The sequence below is a fragment of the Microtus ochrogaster genome, assembly GCF_000317375.1.
Source record: "Microtus ochrogaster isolate Prairie Vole_2 chromosome 6 unlocalized genomic scaffold, MicOch1.0 chr6_random_2, whole genome shotgun sequence".
Classification (NCBI taxonomy): Eukaryota; Metazoa; Chordata; class Mammalia; order Rodentia; family Cricetidae; genus Microtus; species Microtus ochrogaster.
Window position 1 is genome coordinate 13,365,996 of NW_004949095.1, and position 20,298 is coordinate 13,386,293.

Sequence of the window (20,298 nt, forward strand, 5' to 3'; positions counted from 1 at the left end):
CCCCCCCCCACACACACATGAGGGGATGTGTGTAATTCTTCAGTTGAGCTTGAAGCACAATCTAAGCTCCTTTGTTCTTGGGTTACAAGGGGCAATGGATTCTGAATGAATTTCAAATGTCTTTGAAATGACAATACAGATTTCTAGGTAAATTTCTAATTGAAGAGCTCTGGTCCATGATCTGTTTTTCAAATGATTCCTCTTTAGCATGAATGGAGACATAGCATTCCAAGCTACCCAAAATATAAAAATGCTAACCCGATTGGTCAGATGAACCACCTGGCCAAGGGACCCCCCTCTTAGGAAGGCAGAATCACCTTGGACCACACTAAGAAGATGGGAGGGATAATTATCCCACTAATGAGATGTCCCTTTTTATTCCAGAATCCCTACCCTCTAGTTTAGTGGCTGTGGACCCACCAGAATTTCTACTGAGTCTGCCTGCTTGTCTGAGTTCTGGATCAGAAAGTGCAAGTTCTTCTTTTCTTCTTTCTATTTCATTCCTAAGCATGCTTTCTTTAGCGTGTAGAGGTCATGTGCTCTGTAATGCTCCCCTCATACCATGTGGCTGCTTGTCTGCCATGTGGCTGACCTGCATGCCTTCCTAACTCAGACTTGGCTGCCCCACCTCCTTCTCCTCCTCTTCCTCTCTCTCCGTTCAGACAGCTGCTAATTTATAATTTGTCTGCTTTGGGGAGTTTTTCTTTTAAACTCTAAAGAAGTTGTGCCTGAACTAAAAACAAAAAAAAAGCCTAGCAAGGTATGGCTGCACACACCTGCCCCTACAGCTGGTGGGTGGGGAAGCAGGGACGGAGGGTCTGCTAGGGCCTGCTGCTTACCAGCCTAGCTGCACATTCAGTGGGAGACTTCATCTCAAGGGACTAAGGCAGAGAGTAATACAGCAGGGTTCCCAACATCCTCCTTGGATGTCTGCACACATAGGAATGCACACCAACATGAACACATGTATACACATGCATACGTTCACACACACACTCATAGAACAAACCTACGAGATGGCTTAGTCAGTGAAGTGTTTGTTTTGCAAGCATGCGAAGCCATTAGGATTCCCTCATAACCACATAAAAAGGCCTTGCAGAGGTATGCCCACAGTCACAGCATTGGGGCGGTGGAGACAGAAGAATCTCTAAGGGCTGTGGCCAGCCCATGTAGCTGAATTTCAGGTGACAGACCCTGTTTCAAAAATTAAGAAGCATGAGCAATTGAAGAAGAAGACACCCACCATTGACTTGTGGTCTGAGCAATTACATCTTTTCCCAAATTTCAAAATTTTCAATTTCTTCCAATAAGCTTCGGTCCCTTTCTATGTTCTCTGTACAATGCAGCACTAATGATACTCACATCTTGATGTTGTCCCAGGACTCTGGAAGTTCTCCATTCCTTTACATTTGTTTTGTTTCCTTTGGCTGTATTTTTTTTTCCTCTGACCTAGAGACTTGATATCAAGAAATTTTCCTCTTGGCAATCAATCTGGCTTATGGATCTGCTCCAAACAGCAGTGACACTAATGTTCACAGATCAATGTTCATGAAGTAGCCAAAGTCAAGTCATAACGCACAGGCATCCGTGGACGAATCACAGCACTGGGTTCAAGAGAAGTCATGAAACCAGGGACTGGCACAGGAATCACCGTTGCTATAGTGATAATGTTGTACCAGGTGTTAGTCCTACAAAACATCTGAGGAGCCAAAGGCTGTAGTTGTGTGCATGTGCAGAGCTCACTGAGTCTAGGCCATGGGATAGATGCCCTCGGCAGCTGAGCTGGTCACTAAAGCATGAATAGAGACAGAATAACCTTGACACTGCGATGATTGGGAGTATGGGTGCAAGAGGAACAACCTCAGAGCTGGGGTCTAGATCAGGGACATGTTCTTTTCTATAGCTGTTCTGGGATCTAGGCCATGGGCCAACTCCTTCGGTGGCAACATTAGTGTCTAAAACATTGGCTCTTACAGAGGTCTATCTACAGAGTTCTGGGGATAGAATATCTGTCTATAGTGATGGTTAAAGTCTGAGTCCTGGGGACACAAAGTCCTGCCTCAGAGCTAGGTTCAGAGCTTGGGTTTGTAGAAAGGCACAGTGGCTCCAGGTATGGGGGCACCAGCTATCTCTGTCATTGTTTAGCTGATATCTTGAAAAGAGACCATGCGCAGACACCTCACGGTGAGAATTAGATCACAATGGTGATGAGTCTGGCATCTGAAATGAAGAAACAAAACAAAACAAAACAAAATGAACAAATGGAGGAAAGAAAACAGAAAAACCGCCGTCCAATCACAGCAGCAGAGTCTGCGTTGAGGACACTTGCAGAGAGGTTTAGGTGACACACGGCCTTTTGAGAAGTGGTGGCCTTGGCTCCAGCCCCAGGACCAAGGAGCTTCCAAGTTGCTCCTTGGAAGCTGTGTCTTCTTTTCGAGGAATTTGCGGTAGGAATCGTGGTAAATTACCTTCATGGAAAACAATGCGAATGTCTTCTACAGACAATGGGGCCACCAAGGGGTACTGGGGGGGTCTCCGTGGCTGATAATGATCACCTCTGCCTTTCTTCTTATTTCCAGGTGTTCCCAGGCATCAACTATATGTTGACTTGCCAGTCATTTTCTCTGTGTGTGTAACCTCTGGTGTTTTGTTCCACAGTGGTACTGAATATTTTTCCATGAACCTTTGTGCTCTCCCAGAGCTGTTTTGATTTATGGATAGCTGTCTATATTATGGGATGTGAGGATGTCAGGGTACACAGAGTCAAGAACTTTCTACTTACTCCACCATCCTGCTGACATCACCTCTCTAGGAAATCTCTCTGCAATTCTAATACTACAGTTTAATTTTATCTAACTTAAAGGCACATTCTCAGTAGGAATCTCTCATTATCCATAGCATCCTCCCTCAGCCCTGTGTGAGAGTCTTTTTTTTTTTTTTTAATGGAGCAATGTCAAACAGAGAGGCCAAAGAATAAACAGTAAGACTGGAGGGAGATTGAAGTGAGTGTTTTGTGCACCGGCACCGACAACACACTTAACACCACGCATGGTCTTATCCCAAGCACTGAGTTTACATAATTGCCCCGAAGTCCCCATGCTTGGTGACTGTTACCCTTGTTTATTTATACGACTGAGAAGAATGAGCCAAGGAGCAGTGAGTAACTTAATCACCTCATACAGCTGAGAATCGGTGGAGTCAGGCAGTCTGGGTGTGGTCTCTAAACCCCCGTTTCATGCAACCTCTGAGTTCACCTATCTTTTCTCACTCAGTTTCCCTTACTCCTCTGTGGCCATTCTCCATGACTACCTCTGTAAACAGCTTTTCTATCTGACCTGTGTTCTAAAGCTCTTTGCCTTGGTCCAAACCCCAAGTCATGAAAGCAGGTCCACACACTACTTTATCCACCTTTGCCTTTTGACTTTCTTCCAGTTCCTATCATCCCCAGTTCTGAACCTATCCATGCGATGTCTGTGAAGGAACCGTAACAATCCTAAAAAGAGTAAACGAAAATAATGGTTAAAACTATTAACTAGAAGTTGAGAAGGATAAATTGTGAATTTTCTCTCCAATTTGATGTAAAACACTTGGTTTTTGGTCTTGCCACTCATCTGGTAAGTGGCCATGATTAGCGACATTTGGGGAACACCTTCAGTGTGTCTGCTATTATTTTCATCCCTCTTCTTGTATCAATTCATGTAATTTCACAAAACCCGGGGAGGGAGGATCCACTACTATCATTCAGATTCACAGTTGAGAAAATAGTGTAGAGAAACTCATTAATTTAGTGACTTGCCCAGTAGATGGCTACAAATGGGGTAGGAGTATAGGAATAGGCCTCAAGACGTTTAAACATCCTGCCCAAACCCTAACCATTGCACAACAGAATGTTTAGTCCCACATACCACAGTCTCCATGAGAAGAGAAATACAAACTTTCCCTTTTCTATGGAGACAGGGTTAGGTTCTCGAGCCCAGTCTGGCCCAGAACTCTGAATCCTCTTCCTGCTCCCAAGTTCTGGGATTATAGGCATGTGCCACTACACTTGGGCCCGTGCCTGTTCCATAAGTCGCTTTAAAACTGTTTCCGACAATATTCCTCAAGTGTCAGAAACTCTCACTGGGTTTTCCCTTTTCCACACCCTTAGCTTTTTGTTTCTATTTTCTGCTCTGTTCCTTCAGCAGGCTCCTGGAAGCATACCATTCTCGGGCATCTCCCACTAACTGGAATTTACCCTGGGAATTTGTCATTAGTACAAAGCCAGTCTTCCAAACCTATGACCTTAGATTGGAACTTGTATGATAATCAAAGTAAATCTGACCTCTCAGGGCACAGGGACTCTTCCTGCTTTGCTCAGCCTGGGATGTCCAGGCATGATTCACACCTGCGCCTGTCTCCAGACGGTCCCCCGTGGAAGAAGTGACCCGCTGCTCCCTTGGCAACCGCTTCTTCCAAGCTGCCAACTCTGATCCTGCAGTATCAACATTCTAACTTTAGGGGAAAGGCCGTGATAAATTTCTCAAAAGCGAATAGGAAGTTGTTTTTCCGAGGCAGCCTGACACCAAGGGGAAGCAGCAAAAGTATAAGAAGCGTGGCGTGGCCAGAAGGGAGAAAGCCAGTGGAGTCGTGGAGGAGATGGTAAGTTCATTTTCTCTGTGTGGGAAGTAGAGGAGTTAAAGCGGTTTCTGGCTGAAGGACCGAGGAAAGTTTCACAAAGTAAGGAACAACAATAGCCATGGCACTTTATGTTGAATAGCCGGTTAGAGCTTGAAGGCTTTTTTTCTCTCTTTTTGAAATGAGGTCTTATTTATTACCTTGGCTTGTTAAACTCTCTCCTCCTGTCTCAGCTTCCTAGATAGGTAAGATCGTAGGTTCACATCACCATGCCTGGCTTGAAAGCATCTTTAAAAGCCTGCTGTTCATTTGGATTCTCCCAACATCTTAGTAAGTTTGGATGATTTCTAGTTTACAGCTAGAACTGTTGTGGCTTACAGAGGGCAGGCATTTAACCAGTGGCTACATGCCTGTCAAGACTCGATGATGCTGCCTTCTAGATCGCATTCACTGGCTGCACACACTCTCCATGAGAAGAAAGATTGTCACCTCTTTGCTAAGTCTGCGGGTGTCTCTGGGATAAATGGAAGGCTGAGAAAGCGCATTGGGGCATCTACAATTGAATAGCTTCTTACTCATATTCTCAGCCTTCTTAACACTTTCTCTAAGTCTCAGGAGTTCTCTGGGACTACTCCATAAATATCCATGGGGTTCTGATCTAAATTTCTATCTTTAGTGTTACTAATTCAGTCTCCTCATCAACGAATGGGATGTAATAATAATAATCTACATATATTATTCAATATCATAGCAGAAAAGAAATAAGATTGCACCGAAGGGCATTTATATCTCTAGCTACCATTTAAGTGAAGGAGAAAACTCTGGAGGTATACTGAGGTTGGGACTGAGGGAAGATACAAAGGCAACCAGATATTTTGAACTCAGTATAATGACTCTGGATAAAATATGCATAGTTGGGGTACTTCCATGTGCATTCCAATATACTAGGGGTATCACACATAGTCTCGGAATTTGAAATCTTCTAGTCTGTACCTAATGAGGGAGCAGGCATGTGTTCTCTTTTGGGCATCTTTCTGTAGCACTCCTGAAGAAAGCCATGCTTGCATGGGATGTTTCCTCCTCCCTACTTCCCCTCAACACACCTTTGCAAACCCCCCTGTGTGTGTGTGTGTGTGTGTGTGTGTGTGTGGAGAAAAATAGAGATATGAGGATGGTGACATTTGAGCCGGCACTATTTAATGACAATGACATAAGTTGGGATTGGGATTACTGGTGTATTTTTGCATGCCATTCTTCTGAATCAGTTGACGCAAGTGAATGAACCATCCATCTCTTCCTTCTATTCTTTTTGGCATCCTCTTCTATTCCAAATACATAAAAACATTAGATCATGGCATTGTTCAGGATTCTGATGGAAGCTACAATTTCTTTGCCTGGATGAAAAGACAAATATCCACACAAGCTGACCTTTACAGACATCAGTAGGAGGTTCCTGGACTTCCAGGCAGGTTGCAGAAGACCCTTGGGACTTTCCCCGCTATGCGTTATGCTCAGGTGCTCCTCAGCTCTCACCTTGAAAGCAGACTGGAAGCCTGCACTGAAGTGCTAAGGACGAGCCCCGGGACTGGTCACAGCACTCCTTAGATGTCTTCCTCTCCAAGGGCATTTGTCTCTTAGGATTCAGAAACCTCAGTCTGTCTGTAAGAAATCTGCTTCATGTTTAGACAGTGGCTTCAATGAGGACCCGAGAGAATCAAGTTAAGTTGTATCTCGTGGGATGGTTTTCAATCAGCTCGCATGGAGCTGCTCCTGCTTAGGGATTAAGTCACCCTGAGGTCTGACAAGGCTTCAGCAGGCCAAGGAGCAGCTCAGGATCACTTCCTGTGAACTCTTTAACCACTTCAGCCTCCAGCTTCTTCCAGTTTCTACTGCTCCTTCTATCATTTCTGTTCCATAGTGTTTTAGGCTGGTAATGAACTCTTCGAGTATGCATCTTTAGAGCTCTGTGCATAGAAGACCATTGGTCAGATCACCAAAGAGATCTTGACTTTCATCTAATAGACAGTACTGAACAAGGTCCTGGGCAGGCTGATTATATACTGAGAGTCACTATATTGCCTTCCAGGTGTCTGATGCTTCTGCTGGAAGAGCAAGGCAGCATCAAATGCAGAGGAAATCCTTCATGTTTTTAGGGATGTAGCTCAGCTAAGGACCCATGGTCTTCTTGAAAATCAACTATGTGCTTTATTTTAATGCTGGTGTTTTGTTTTATACCATAACTCTGCCTAGTCTAATTTAAATACAGGCTTTGGTTCTGAGTGGCCAGATAAGGGATTTGTCTTATTTCTATTTGAAATCTGTTGAACTTAGAGACGAGCTCTTTTCTAGTGTTATTTTCCGGGGGGGGGGGGGGGGGGCGCTGCTGGGACATTGACATTCCACCACCTCCAATCAGAAAGTCAAGGGCACTTAGGCCGGAACTGTTGCCATGCCTCGTGATACCTGGGCTTTGCCACTCTGAGGTCATATGGCTCTTCGTCCCTGGTGAATCTCTTCTCTTCCTTCCCGTCTCTGTTTCCATTGACTGCAGACCATCAGTTCCTCTTTAACTTCAATCAGGACCATGGTAATGGCCTCTGCTTTTTGTGTCTCAGTCTTTACGTTCCTACTTAACAACAACAGCCTTGTCAGGTGCATTTTTTTCATGGGGCTTCTCAATTCAGAACCCTGAAGATGGCTCCCTTTCTGATTAGCATCCAATACAAGACCTGTCTCCAAACTACCTTTTCAGTTACTCTCCAGAGTCCCAGTTTTCAACATTAGCCAGAGCACAGCATAGTTCTTTTAAAGTTGCCCCCTGGCTTCTTTCTGTGCTTAGAATAAGAGGTCATCCTGTGCTTTGGCTCCAAGAGCCTGGCATCATCTTTTAACTACTTTCCTGCCACGTTTGTTTGCCCTCTACCCCATCCGTTCCAGCCACGTTCCTTTCTTTGTGTTGTTTGACCTTATGCTTGATCCTGTGTTCAAGGCTTTCATGTTCTTCCTGCTGCCCACTTGACAGCTTTCTCTGATCACTTTGCTGTTGGATTAAATAGCACCTTCCTGAAGAGGACTGCCTTGAGGTCCTCGGCTGACAGCTCCCCAGTCCCTCTGTCACATAACCCTACTTTAAGTCTTGCCTGACTTCTATTTCTGTACATCTTCATTTTGCTTAGTGCAACCACATGTGTTCATTCTGAGGACAGATACTGAGTCCACTTTTATGATTTTAACTCTTTTCCCTGGAAATGTGCCTGAGGTGTTTTAGGGACTTAGTTGTTGTTGGAATAATTAATGGAAAAATAACCCCCAGATAGCGACAAGAGAGTGGTTGTTTGGTGTGGAGGAAAAAGTGGTCTGGATAGCCAGACTACTCTAAGGGGAAAATTAAGGGGAACTGGGCTGATACACATAGGTACTCTTGGCATAAAAACACAGGGAACATATAATACATTATGGAAAGTAAGGGCCCATATTTTTAAGGGTCTTCTTTGTATATTTTGAAGAATTTGAATGTGTGGCTTAGAGACAAGGAATCATTGGTTTTTAAGTAGTAAAGCAATATAACAAATTATGTTAGAAATGTCATTCTGGGCTGGGGATATCCCTCAATAGCAGAGTACTTTCACAGCATTCATGAGGTTCTGTGTTTGATCCCAGCACCACAAAAAAAAAAAAAAAAAGGAGAAGAGAGAAAGAAAACAGAAAGATAATCATTTTGATTGCATTTTAGAGAAAGAATTAGCAGTAGTTAACCTTGAGAAATGAGGCCAATTAGAAGCTGATTGCTGAGGCCCAGAAAAGAAACAATGGCATGCCAGCCAGTCTGTGACAATCCAAGCGACAATTTGGCGAGTGTCCAGGATTCTTGCCACAAGGTAAAGTCATTAGGCTTCCTCAACAGGTTGCTGTAAAAGGGTTCAGACAAGGGAAAGATTGTTGGTCCTCCCTCCCTGCTCCTACCTGGTGGAGGAGTTCAGGTTGCCATGGAGATGTAGGCAGAGGAGCTCGGGTCAATGCTACTGCTGGATATAAGAACCTGCATTGGTTGTGTGCCAGAGCCCTTCAGAGTCAGACCGCACCAGAACATTACGTTGAAACTTAATTTTCTTTTAAAGAGTGGTTGCTATGTCATGTTCTCTAGGCTTCCTGAGGCACACCACCTTTGGAACATCCCTCCAGCTCCCCACATCCCCTCCCCTCATTCCTACATCTTGTCTGTGTGGAGTTTAGAGAGTCCGTAGGAAAGAGAGCCATCCTGCTTATATTTCTCTCACATCAAGTAGAGTGAGGGAAAGTGTCGGGGTGGGGGTGTGCTTTTTGGAGGTTGCCTTATTTAGCAGACCTCTGCCCTATTTCCAGTTGCTTTCTTACCATTATTATTTTATTTATATTGGTTCATTTTGTTTATTTCAGATTTCATCATTCATTTGTATATCTATAAACCCATCATTCATTTTTTAAAAATATGCTTTATTGTGGATATTTAAATATACAGTATACTGTAACAGGATACATACAGGTAGCCAAGTGGTTTTCATTGCTTATTTTTAATTTTGTTTTTATGGAAAGAATAGCTAAATCATATTTAACAGGAATATATAGGTAGTATATTTTTATTACCTACAGTGGTCATGTTGCACATTGGCTTCCTAGACATGTCACTCAATAAATCTATTTCTTTAGTGAGTGGAGTAAATGGCAAGAATATTGTTTTTCAGATCTGTAATTTTTTTTTACTCAGACAGTCTCTAGTATAGCATATTGTATCAGAGGTATCAGATTATGGTTATCATTTATTTACTAATTATCACATTTCCACGTGGTGTGAAGAGCTGAGATGACCCATGGATATGCTTATAGGCATCCCAGTTAGCCAGCTGTTTCCAATGTTGCCATAGTTTCTTTGGGACCTGACAACCTGCATGGTCTTGTGTCTGCTCAGTATTCATGTTGGGAGCCTTATGCTCTAGAACGAACCAGAAATGGAGATGCTGATTTGGGGACTTTTACAAATAGACAACCATAAGGCCTAGAAAAGAGGAATAGAATAATCATGGAAGCAGGAACGCGCTAAGGACAGAAAGTTGGGGCAGATCCAAAGGAACACTCAGAAAAAGTTCTTAAGACGTTAGAGAAACATCACATTAAGCAAAATGAATTGCCTACAGCAAATGCTGGTGCACAGAGTTCAAGTAAGATAGAGGCAGAAAGCTGCCATTTAGTTGGGTGATGTGCAAGTTCACGATAAAGTTCAAGAGAGCAGTTTGATAAGAAGGTGGAAGCTGTGGGCTGGAAAACAAAGAGGAGGCAGGGGAGTTGCAAACTAGCAGCTGCAGAGGAAGCAGAGAGAGCCAAGAGGATATGGACGGGCAGACAAAGGTCGAAAAGGGGTACCACCTCTGCTTCTGAACTGCTGCACTGTGATCTCCTCTCTGTGGCCATGGGCCCCTGTGTGTTGGTCCCTCTTCATACAAACGGGAGGCTAAGAGGCCAAGATTCTCACACTTTCTGCTCCCTCCTTGACTCGCACTGCCGATAACCAGGGTGCTTACACAAGGCTTGGGCAGTCACAGGATGTTATTCTAATGACCCAGTCAGGCTCAGACTCTTTTCAGACACTTACAGTTTGAAGCAGTCTGCCAGACAGCCTTAAAGATTAGCAGAACACATGGCTGCTTCACCTAGAGAGGCATTTTCTCTTGTTACAACACTTCTTGGTTGGTCAGATACACAGGGTCCTTAGCTCTTCAGAGTCCTAGGTCCCTTTGCTCCCTAAAGCTGTCCTGTAGAGTAAGAGCAGGTATAAAAGGCTGCCACCACCCAAAAAGACATTTCCGAGGAAAACTAATTACGAAGTAAAGCTTTCAAATACTACCACGCTTCATACCCACACAAAAAGTCCTGTCAGCTACCACTAAGTCAACAGGCAACCTTACTATTGACACAGGGGTTTGATTTGGGGGTTCATTAAGTATGATCAGAGTGAGGAGGTTCACCTGATCATGGTGGCTTAATCCCAGCACATGGGAGATGGAGGCAGGAGGCTGAGGAACTGGCTACATGGCAAGTTTAAAGTTAACTTCAACTACATGAGAATTAGCACAAATGAATTACTGGATTCATGAGCCTTTTAGGAGTCTAATTGATACAGATAAACATTTTCTTCACCATTTCCACGGTTCATGAGCTTTGTAAGACTAAGAATTAATATGTTGACCTACTGTGCACTTAGCTAGCCAACTTGGGAAAAATCACTTATACTCAGTGATGGGATGTGGTGATCGTCCCTTAGTAGACCAGAACACCTATTGTGGAATGGCAGGGAAATGCAGAATTGACTTGACAGGGACCCTTGCATCTCCTGTGGGACTGAAATAGCTCAGGAAGATGAGTCCTGGCATTTGATGATCTTGAAGAACAAAAGTGTCAAGATGAAACAGGGTGCACAGACGTTTGTGTCCTCCTTTTATGATGTCAGGACTTCATCGGAGCATCACAATTTTCTAATACCTTACGTTTCCTCAAACCACTCTCTTCTCTCTCTCTCTCTCTCTCTCTCTCTCTCTCTCTCTCTCTCTCTCTCTCACACACACACACACACACACACACACACACACACACACACATACACACACAGAGAGACGTTTACACACACACACAACTGGTAAAATAGTTGGGGAAATTTAAATAAAATCTTGTTTTAAATTTTGTACAAATAAACGGACAACTCAGAATGGGGAGTACCTCTTTTGAGGGTTGTATTTAAACAAAAGCTTATTTAAAAGTTGAACAAAGTTAATACAGAAAACAATAAGTAGATTTGGGCACAGTGATTTTTTTAAAAAACAAAATTAGAAGCCACATCAGCTCACTCTTCTCATGCCTCCTTTAGGCAGACCCCAGCATCTAAAATGCCTAGACATACCATTAGTGGGACAAGTCACAGGGGCCAAGGTGGAAATGCAATGGATTTAAAACTTTCGTGTTCCTCAGGGTGGAACCCAGCCAAGGGTCAAAGCCAGTACTGGGTCCCTGCATCAGGTTACATTGCTATGTTCATCAGTAAGAGCTTTTCTTTCGTTATCTCCAAAGTTTCGGAAAACTGTGTCACCTCCCCTCCTTTTAAAGTGGAGCGTTAAAGATTTTCTTCATAAATTTTGAAATTAAGTTTATATTTCCAGCATATTATAAATATAGCTCTTTAAAAAGCTGTTGTATTCTATCTTAAAGTTCAACAAAGGTATTAAATGCTGGAATGATACAAACTCTAAGAAACATGAGATAACACGGACATTAATACTATTCTCTTTGTCTCCTTAACTACTGATCCCCATTTTACTTCTCTACAGAATCCTAAGCTAATTAAATTTTAAACACAATGTCTTTCCTGCTTATTTATAGAAAATATAATAAATAAAAACTAAAGTATCTTTAATTATCTGGAACCGTAAGTCTCTGAAAGTCAATTTTTTAAAAATGTCACCTACATGGCAATTATTTTGAGAACACAATTAAGCTGTGATGAATCTAGTGCCAATGTTGGCACTGGAGAGACGACTATGCAGAGGTCACTTGACTAGTGTGCTGGCTTGTGAGGACACTCTGCCTACCCATAAAAGCCAGAATTCAGAAACTCCAGGGTAGACAGTGCCAAGCTGGCCAAGTCACCCACCACTGTCTGGGAGACTTGCTTTGGTCTGAGCTATGCATGTCTTGGTATCTGGAGCCTGTGGCCAGCAGGCCATCTGCCCCCTCAGACATATCTCTCCCTGTGTCCTGCATCCAGTACTGTGTATGGTAGCAGTACAGTCTGGGCAATTCAGAATTTCTCTACAGTCATTTTAGTTAGCTATTTCTCTGAAGGAGTAGAAACCCTGGGTTTAAATACAAAACCATTGTGTTCACGTTGGTCATAACATTAGAGCGGCTCTGGAGGCATATTGGTACCCTGCTCAGCTTGGACACGCCTCATACTCCACATCCTCAAAGGCAATGCACTGTGAGTTTGACATCTTAGGGGGGTTATGAATGTAAAAATGTCAAGTAGACAGCTTCTGAGTCTAAGTCGGCAATTTTCATTTGTAAGATACCATTTAGATGCTACAAGTTCAGTATTGCTGTGTGTAATAATAACTTGGACAAGATGAGCATTTCTAGAACTTACCTGTCTGAAGTCATCTCTAAAGGCCAATAGATTTGATATGCCCTTCACAGCCTCGTTATGGTGGGTCGGGAGAGTGTTGAAAAAGTAGAAGGAAGGGGAAGGTCCACACACCTTCCTGCTGGAGATAAGAATTATCCCAATGATTCTCAGCCGAATTTCTACAGTCTCATTGGTTGTTTGTAGATACTAAAAGTTTTCTGTTTTGTTTCAGGCCAGCTGCCTAAAAGCTTCCTGGAAGCCAAGACTCCAGAGTGCAGTCCTCGGAGCTGCTCAGCTTATCTGGTTCATTGCTTTGATCTCTGGTAAATACTAGGTGAACCTTCACCTGACCTGAGTATTTAGGAGTGATCCCAGGGTCAAATGGGAGTAGTTTGGGATGGTAGCCTGCTGTGAGGCATGGGAAACCATTCACACCCAGGGGCCTGAAAGAAATACACAGCAGACATTATCACACTGAACCACAGGGTTGCTGGATGGATCAGCATCACCTAGACAGGACAGGCACAGGCCACAATATTCAGTGACTCACAGCATTATTTCAGTTTCTTTAAACATAATTTTGGGGGTGGAAAGATGACTCAACAGTTAAGGTCACCTGCTGTTTTCCAGAGGACCCAGCTTTAGTTTCCAGCACCCATGTCAAGTGGCTTACAGCTTCCTGTAACCCAGTTCCTGGGGACCTGACATTCTCCTGACTCAGACAGCGCCTATACACAAGTGGTACACACAAACCCGCATGAGCACACACACACACACACACACACACACACACACAAACACACAAACAAAAATAAGTCTTTTTTAAAAAAAATAACAGTGAATTTCTTCAAAGTCAAAGTAAACATTTTAGTATATAATATTAGTACATTAATCACTGCCTTTAGTTGCTGGAATCAACAGTGTAATCCTAGCTGCGCCAAAATAAATCTCCTCTCTTACTATGTAAACCAGGTTGGCCTCAAGCTTGTGATCCCTCTGCCTCAGCCTCCCAGTTCTGTAAGGAAGGTTGAGGTTACAAGTGTGTACCACCATGCTTGCCTGCCTCCAGAGTAAAGCCTACAGGCAAAACACCACCACCGAGGCGCTAGTGAAGAAAGTTGAAATATGGCGAATCTCATGGGTCAAATAGAAACAGAATTTTATAAACAGGAAGGGAGTCGTTTCCAGGTCTGATTGCTGGCATTGTCCACCTCTTCTGGGGAACTGGCCTCTTCTGCCCCATGAGTTCCCACGGGCTCCAATAACAATCTCTGTATCAAAGGGGACATAGTTTATTTTGTTTTTATATCACAAGCACTTACAAAGAAGGGTCCGTTTTAATGCATGAGTAAGTAGATTTGGAAGAGGTAATTTATCAGGGAGAAACAGCTAAGAGAAGTAAAGTGTGTGGCTGCAAGAAGGGAGATGTTGCCAAGCCTAGCCCTACAGCAGTTCACAAATTCAGCGGGCATCTACTTACTGCATTATCAGTAAGGGTCGACCACTGTGATTCATGATGAGAATCTGGGGCTAAAAGGGGCCCACAACCAACCAGACTCACATTGATGGGTATGGGTCACATCACAGAAACAGGTCTTACAACATGGGGCTAGAAGAGAAGTGGGAGCCTGGAGGAAGAAGGGTGAAGTGTACCTGAATCTACCAAGGGAAACAGAAGAGGGAAATTTACTAGGAAAGAAGGGGAGCTTAGCCAACATAGTAGGACAGCTACAAGGGAAGGCAAAGGAGTAGCCAGGCATGGTGGTGCATGCTTGTGATCCCAGTACTTGGGAGGCTGAGGCGGAGTTCCAGGCCAGCCTGAGCTATGCTATAAGATCCTGACTCAACAAAACAAAACAAGTGTTCTGTAAGGAAGAAAGTAAGCATGGTGGGCACCGAGACTGAGCAGTGGGAGGCTCCAGATCACAAGGCTTCTCATTTCCATCACACATTCATGTGCTGCCTAATGTGAGCTTGGACAAGCCATTTACCTGTCTCCTTAACTGATGAAGCAAGAGTAGACTGGCTGAGCGCTAAGCTCCCCCCTGTCTCTGCTATCTTGGGATCACCAATCTTTAAACATCCAAAATCTTTTAGAAGATGGTGCTTTCCTTTCTGACCTCATATTTTCCACTTTTAAGTGGAAAACAGAACACTCCTTTTCCCTTAAATAACACCAGGCAGAGAACAGCCTTGTTCTTGGCATCTTTCTCCTGGTGACATTCATCTTACTCTCAGAAATAAGCTTAGAATCAGGCTCCATCCAGTGAGTAATACTAACGAATGTTTATTTCCCACCCCATCCCCCCAGAGTTTGTAAATCAGAAGGAAGTGGCAGCGTGGACCTATAACTACAGCATAAAAGCGTACCCGTGGAATTACTCTCGGGCATTCTGCCAGAGGCACTTCACAGACTTAGTGGCCATCCAGAACAAGAATGAAATCGCGCACCTCAATGACGTCATCCCATACTTCAGCTCTTACTACTGGATTGGGATCCGAAAGATCAATAATAAGTGGACCTGGGTGGGAACCAATAAGACTCTCACGAAGGAGGCTGAGAACTGGGCCGACAACGAGCCCAACAACAAGAGGAACAACCAGGACTGCGTGGAGATCTACATCAAGAGTAACTCGGCCCCTGGCAAGTGGAATGATGAGCCCTGCTCCAAACGCAAGCGGGCCCTGTGCTACACAGGTGAGGCCTCCCTGGGCGCGTGCTATCGTCCCGGAAAAATAAGTCTTTCCTGGTCGAGGGATGGAATCGCCTGAGTCAGTGACATGGGGATACAAACAGAGTGCAGAATTGCTGGCATTCCCGAGTGCCTCGGAGAGTATAGGACCAAGATTATAGAAAAGCATCTATCTGAAGCTAGAAGGGACTTTAGTATTGCCCAGCCCACCCTCCTTATTTCCGAAGACACTGTGCTCAGGAAATGTTACTTTCTTAGGGCCAGAAGGCTTTCAAAGAATTTTTACAAAATAGAAAAAGCATTGGAAATCACTGACAAAGTGCTGTTATGTCTTTTCTGATGACAAAAGTCAACATCGCTAATTGGTACGCTTTTCCAAAACCTAGATAGGATCCATCCCTAACAACAACCCAATATACTAGACATACTGACATTGACTGACATTTTTCACTGTAAGAGGCAATGAGGTTCTCTCCAGAAGAGAGACAACACATAGATAGGAATATTTGCAATGAGACATTAAATTTGGTTACTGAAATAATCATCCGCAAGTTTGTCAGGTCTCAGCACATGTTATTATAAGAAGATTTATTCTGTGAGTTTCTGTTACACTCCTTCCTGGAGACCCAAATCTGTTTCCTAACCACCTTTGAGTATAAGTCAGCATCAGGGCATTAATACTTTCTGTTAGAAAGCATTTTCCTTGACATGAAAGAGTCCCTCTGTCCACACAGCTGTTTGTGACTGCACTTGCAGCTCTGTGTCTACACATCGCTGCACCATCCTTTGGAAATACTAAATGTGTCATCCAACAGGATCATTGCAATACTCCTATGATGAAGTTAGGACAACAAACCCTGCCTTCTAGCACTTTTCCGTACCAGTATGCATTAGCACAAGAAGGTCCAGATTGAGAGGAAGTTTGAAGCGAATACCCACTAGGACTGAATGCCAACCACACTATCACTTTGTGTAGTTCTGTTTATGTCACTTGTTTATTTAATTTTAGTCACTTTTAGTCCTCAGGCCCTTTATCAACCAGGCCCTTCTGTTGCTCCTATTGTGACAATGTCTTTCACCGGGCGTAGGGTGGCCCTCTACATGGCTCCCGAAAGGGTGGAGTCACAGCTGTGTGATTCTGACCTCTCGTATCCACGCAGCCTCCTGCCAGGACATGTCTTGCAACAAGCAAGGGGAGTGTATTGAGACCATCGGGAACTACACCTGCTCCTGCTACCCAGGCTTCTATGGGCCAGAGTGCGAATACGGTGAGGCTGGCGCTTGGGTGGTGTTGCTTTGGCAACTGATCTTGGGTGAGAGATGATGCTCCATCCTCTCTAGACAATAAGGGCGAGTGGGAAATCCCCTCTGCTGTCTGTCCGCCCAACTCCACACAGTTATCCCAAAACACCTGGGATAAAAATCACTTTATTTTTGGAGAGACCATTCACTCATAATATTTCAAGGAATAAAAGAGAAATACAAAGACAGGAAGATAAAATGAGAGCCTTAATGTTTAATTTTGCCTCTTTGAAATAAAAAAGACAGTGAGTGAATTGAGCTGTCCAGAAAGGTGATTATTATCTAAGATGCTGGCAACGCTAAGGAACCTGGTTAAGAATGAGGGCTTGGGTTAGGAGTCTAAGGAGGGAGAATAAAGAAATCTGCAACTCACTGTGGCTAGCAGAGCTTTTAAGTCTACAATGAGAAAAAAAAATCAGTATTTTTGTCCCCCACAGTCCAAGCATGTGGGAAGTTTGAGCTTCCTCAACATGCGCTCGTGAACTGCAGCCACCCTCAGGGAGACTTCGCTTTCAGCTCACAGTGTGATTTCCGCTGTGTGGAAGGGTACGAATTGGATGGACCCAGAAAGCTGGAATGTTTGGCTTCTGGAATCTGGACAAATAAACCTCCGCAGTGTAAAGGTAGGCAGACCTTATTTTTTCCATCCTCACTAAATAATTGGAGTTTGGGGGGCTATATCGGCGGGCAGTGTGTATTCCCTTAAGAACTTGCAAAATCGGGACTGAAAAGATGGCTCAGTGGTTAAGAGTGCTGGTTGCTCTTCCAGAGGATCCAGGTTCAGTTCCCATCATACACATGATGGCTGATAGCTACCTTTAACTCAGTTCCAAGGGTTCTTTTGGCCTCGGCAGGAACCAAGCAAACATGTAGTGTATTAACATACGTACAGGCAAAATATCCATACATATAAAATATTTAAAGTAAATGAAAATTAAAAAAATAAAAACTTGAGAAGACAATAAGGATCTAAATTAGCTGGAAATTCTAGTTACCACAATTATTAGTCAATCAGGTTAACCCTATTTTCATTTTTGTGGAGCATCTCCTACCTACATAGAGGTGGTAGCTTAATTTTATTTTTATTTGTTGGCAAAAGCATTGGAAAGGAACTCCTTCCCTTTTGTTCCTTGTAGAGTGAACTTTGAACAATGATGAGAACTTGGGATTGAGCGTATATCATTGCTTCTTAAGCAAAAAACATGACTCTTTGGATCTCTGAACAGTCATTGAACTCCACTTAACCAACTAAGAATGACCTTGCCCGCCACTTTGGGAAGTATGAATGCCACAGAATCCCAGAGCTTCCAAAACGCAGAGGGGACTCATCCCAGCATGAACGCCATGCTTCTGTGCTCACTCTTGGCCTCCTAGTGCTCAGCCCTGAACAGTGCTGAAGGAGGAAGCGTGGCCAGCATTTGGCCTACAGGATCACCCATCAGTAGTGAAGCTGGAGCTTTGGTACAAAGAAGGACTCGCTTGAGTTGGCCAAAGATGGAGCGATGGGGCACCTAGGGGTGGGACAAGCTCCAGTTCCAGAATGTAAGAGCAAATGTCATTGAGATATATAATATCCATTCCACCCCATCTTAGCTGGGGCATAGATGAAGCTGGTCATCTTGTGGAGAAGTCATTCTGAATTGTCAATTTTTAATTTTCCTTCCTTCAGCTACTGAGCTGGATGGTTTAAATCTGGGATGGGAAAGCAGTATCAGTCTGTGGGAAAACAAAGGACTGATTTTGCTATAACGAAAATAGAAAAATCTACTCTTTCCCCAACTCATACCACAAGTAATTTCAGAATGGTATTGGTAGTGTGCGTGTGTTTCATATGCAAGAGGGCAAATACATCAATGGATGGGCCTTCAGGATCAGACTGGAAACACACAAAGCATAAAGACTGGTAAGGTCAAAGCTCGGAGGACTCTGTTCAGACGTTCAGGTCACTCTGAGGATTGATACTCCTTGTCAGGTTGGTTAGAGCATTCTGGTCCCCACATCTTCCCAGCTCCATCTGTGTTTCCACAGGCAGATCTATACTGTTCTCTGGGGCTGTGGTTTCCCTCCATGCTGGGTATTTTCTCTTCTCATTATCATTTGGTTTTTCTGTTAAGCTGTGCAGTGCCAGAGCCTGGAAAGCCCTGTCCATGGAGACATGGACTGCATACACCCACTTGCTGCCTTTGCCTATGGCTCCAGCTGTAAATTTGAGTGCCATCCTGGATATCAAGTGAAGGGTTCGGACACACTCCATTGCACTGGGTCTGGCCAGTGGACTGGACCATTGCCAACCTGCGAAGGTAAGATTAATTTTATCAGCTCTCGATATAACCTAGATGGAGTCATGTCATGGTAGGCATGACTAAGAGCTCTTAAGGACAAATACAGCCTCCTCTAGGATCATACTTGGGAGCTTGGAGATTTCTCATCTGTGAAATGAGGCTAAGAATCGCTGGGTGCATTGTGAGAATTATGCATATGAAAGGCACACAGTGAAGTAACATGTGTAAGCAGGATGTGGTGTCACATGTCTGGAGTCTCAGCACTTGAGAGCCTCAGACAGTAGGGCTTCTGTATATTAAATGTTAACCTGGATTGCACAGTGAGTTGGAGGCAAGCTTGAGCTGCATAATAATACTCTGTCTAAACCATAAATTAAAATAAAGAAAAGAGAGGAAAGAGAAGAAATGGCAAGGATAAAATACAAAGGAGAGACCTGGGCACTTGCTCACTTCAGCCTCTGCCTATTTCAACCACATCCCCTTCCTGCCCCACTGGCATATGCACTCTGCAGGGCAATATCCTACACTCGAGAAGAAGTTAAAGCAGTAGCCAAAGGGATAATGAGACATCTTGGCTCAAAATCTCTGGAGATGTACTCTGCAAAGGAATGAAGGAACCTGCATTAAAGAATAGCTCTGGTGCAAACCCAGGTGATTACATAATACATGAAGACAGAGCCGTGGTGCAGACGCTTCATCCCTTCAGCTTATAGGGCAGAGACAGGGAGGGAAACTAGGAGACTGAAGGTTGGATTAGTAAACTCCCAGATCTGGATGACAAGCCCAGCTCCAGTAGTGAGCTGTGAGACTTCTGGGAGGGGCTAAGGCACCGGTTCAAGGGGTAAAGCACTTGCTGTAAGCCTGAATACATGAATTTGGCTTCTCAGAATCAGCACAAAAGCCAAGGGTGGTGACATGTGCCTATAACCTCAGCATTTGGACTGGGAACTTACAGATCAGAAGATCCCTTGGGTTTGCTGACCAGCCAATCTGGCTGCAGCAGCGGACCCCAGGCTCAATAAGAATCTCAGAAATAAGGTGGAGAGTGATAGACAGACACCTGACACCAACCTGTGGCCTCTACACATGGGCAGTCATGTGCACATGTGTGTACATGTGAGCATGCTCTTGCGCGCACACACACACACGCACACAGGCAGGCATTGCACGCACACAGGCAGGCATACACCTCAACACATAGACTTTAGGGAGATTATATGGCATTTCTGATTCCCATTTCTTCTTGATTATACAGTAGAAG

The 20,298-nt window shown here is 44.0% G+C and overlaps 1 protein-coding gene across 1 annotated transcript in view; it reads left to right on the forward strand.

Annotated features, from left to right (window-relative positions):
* Nucleotides 1-2,166: 2,166 nt before the first annotated feature.
* Selp (selectin P) overlaps nucleotides 2,167-20,298 on the forward strand; it is a 35,084-nt gene continuing 16,952 nt past the window's right edge. Inside the window, exons 1-7 of the mRNA XM_013352497.1 lie at nucleotides 2,167-2,184; nucleotides 4,555-4,638; nucleotides 12,993-13,083; nucleotides 15,072-15,458; nucleotides 16,614-16,721; nucleotides 17,193-17,378; nucleotides 18,870-19,055. Of these exons, the coding sequence (XP_013207951.1) occupies nucleotides 2,167-2,184; nucleotides 4,555-4,638; nucleotides 12,993-13,083; nucleotides 15,072-15,458; nucleotides 16,614-16,721; nucleotides 17,193-17,378; nucleotides 18,870-19,055 (1,060 nt within the window). The remainder of the gene's footprint in view (nucleotides 2,185-4,554; nucleotides 4,639-12,992; nucleotides 13,084-15,071; nucleotides 15,459-16,613; nucleotides 16,722-17,192; nucleotides 17,379-18,869; nucleotides 19,056-20,298) is intronic.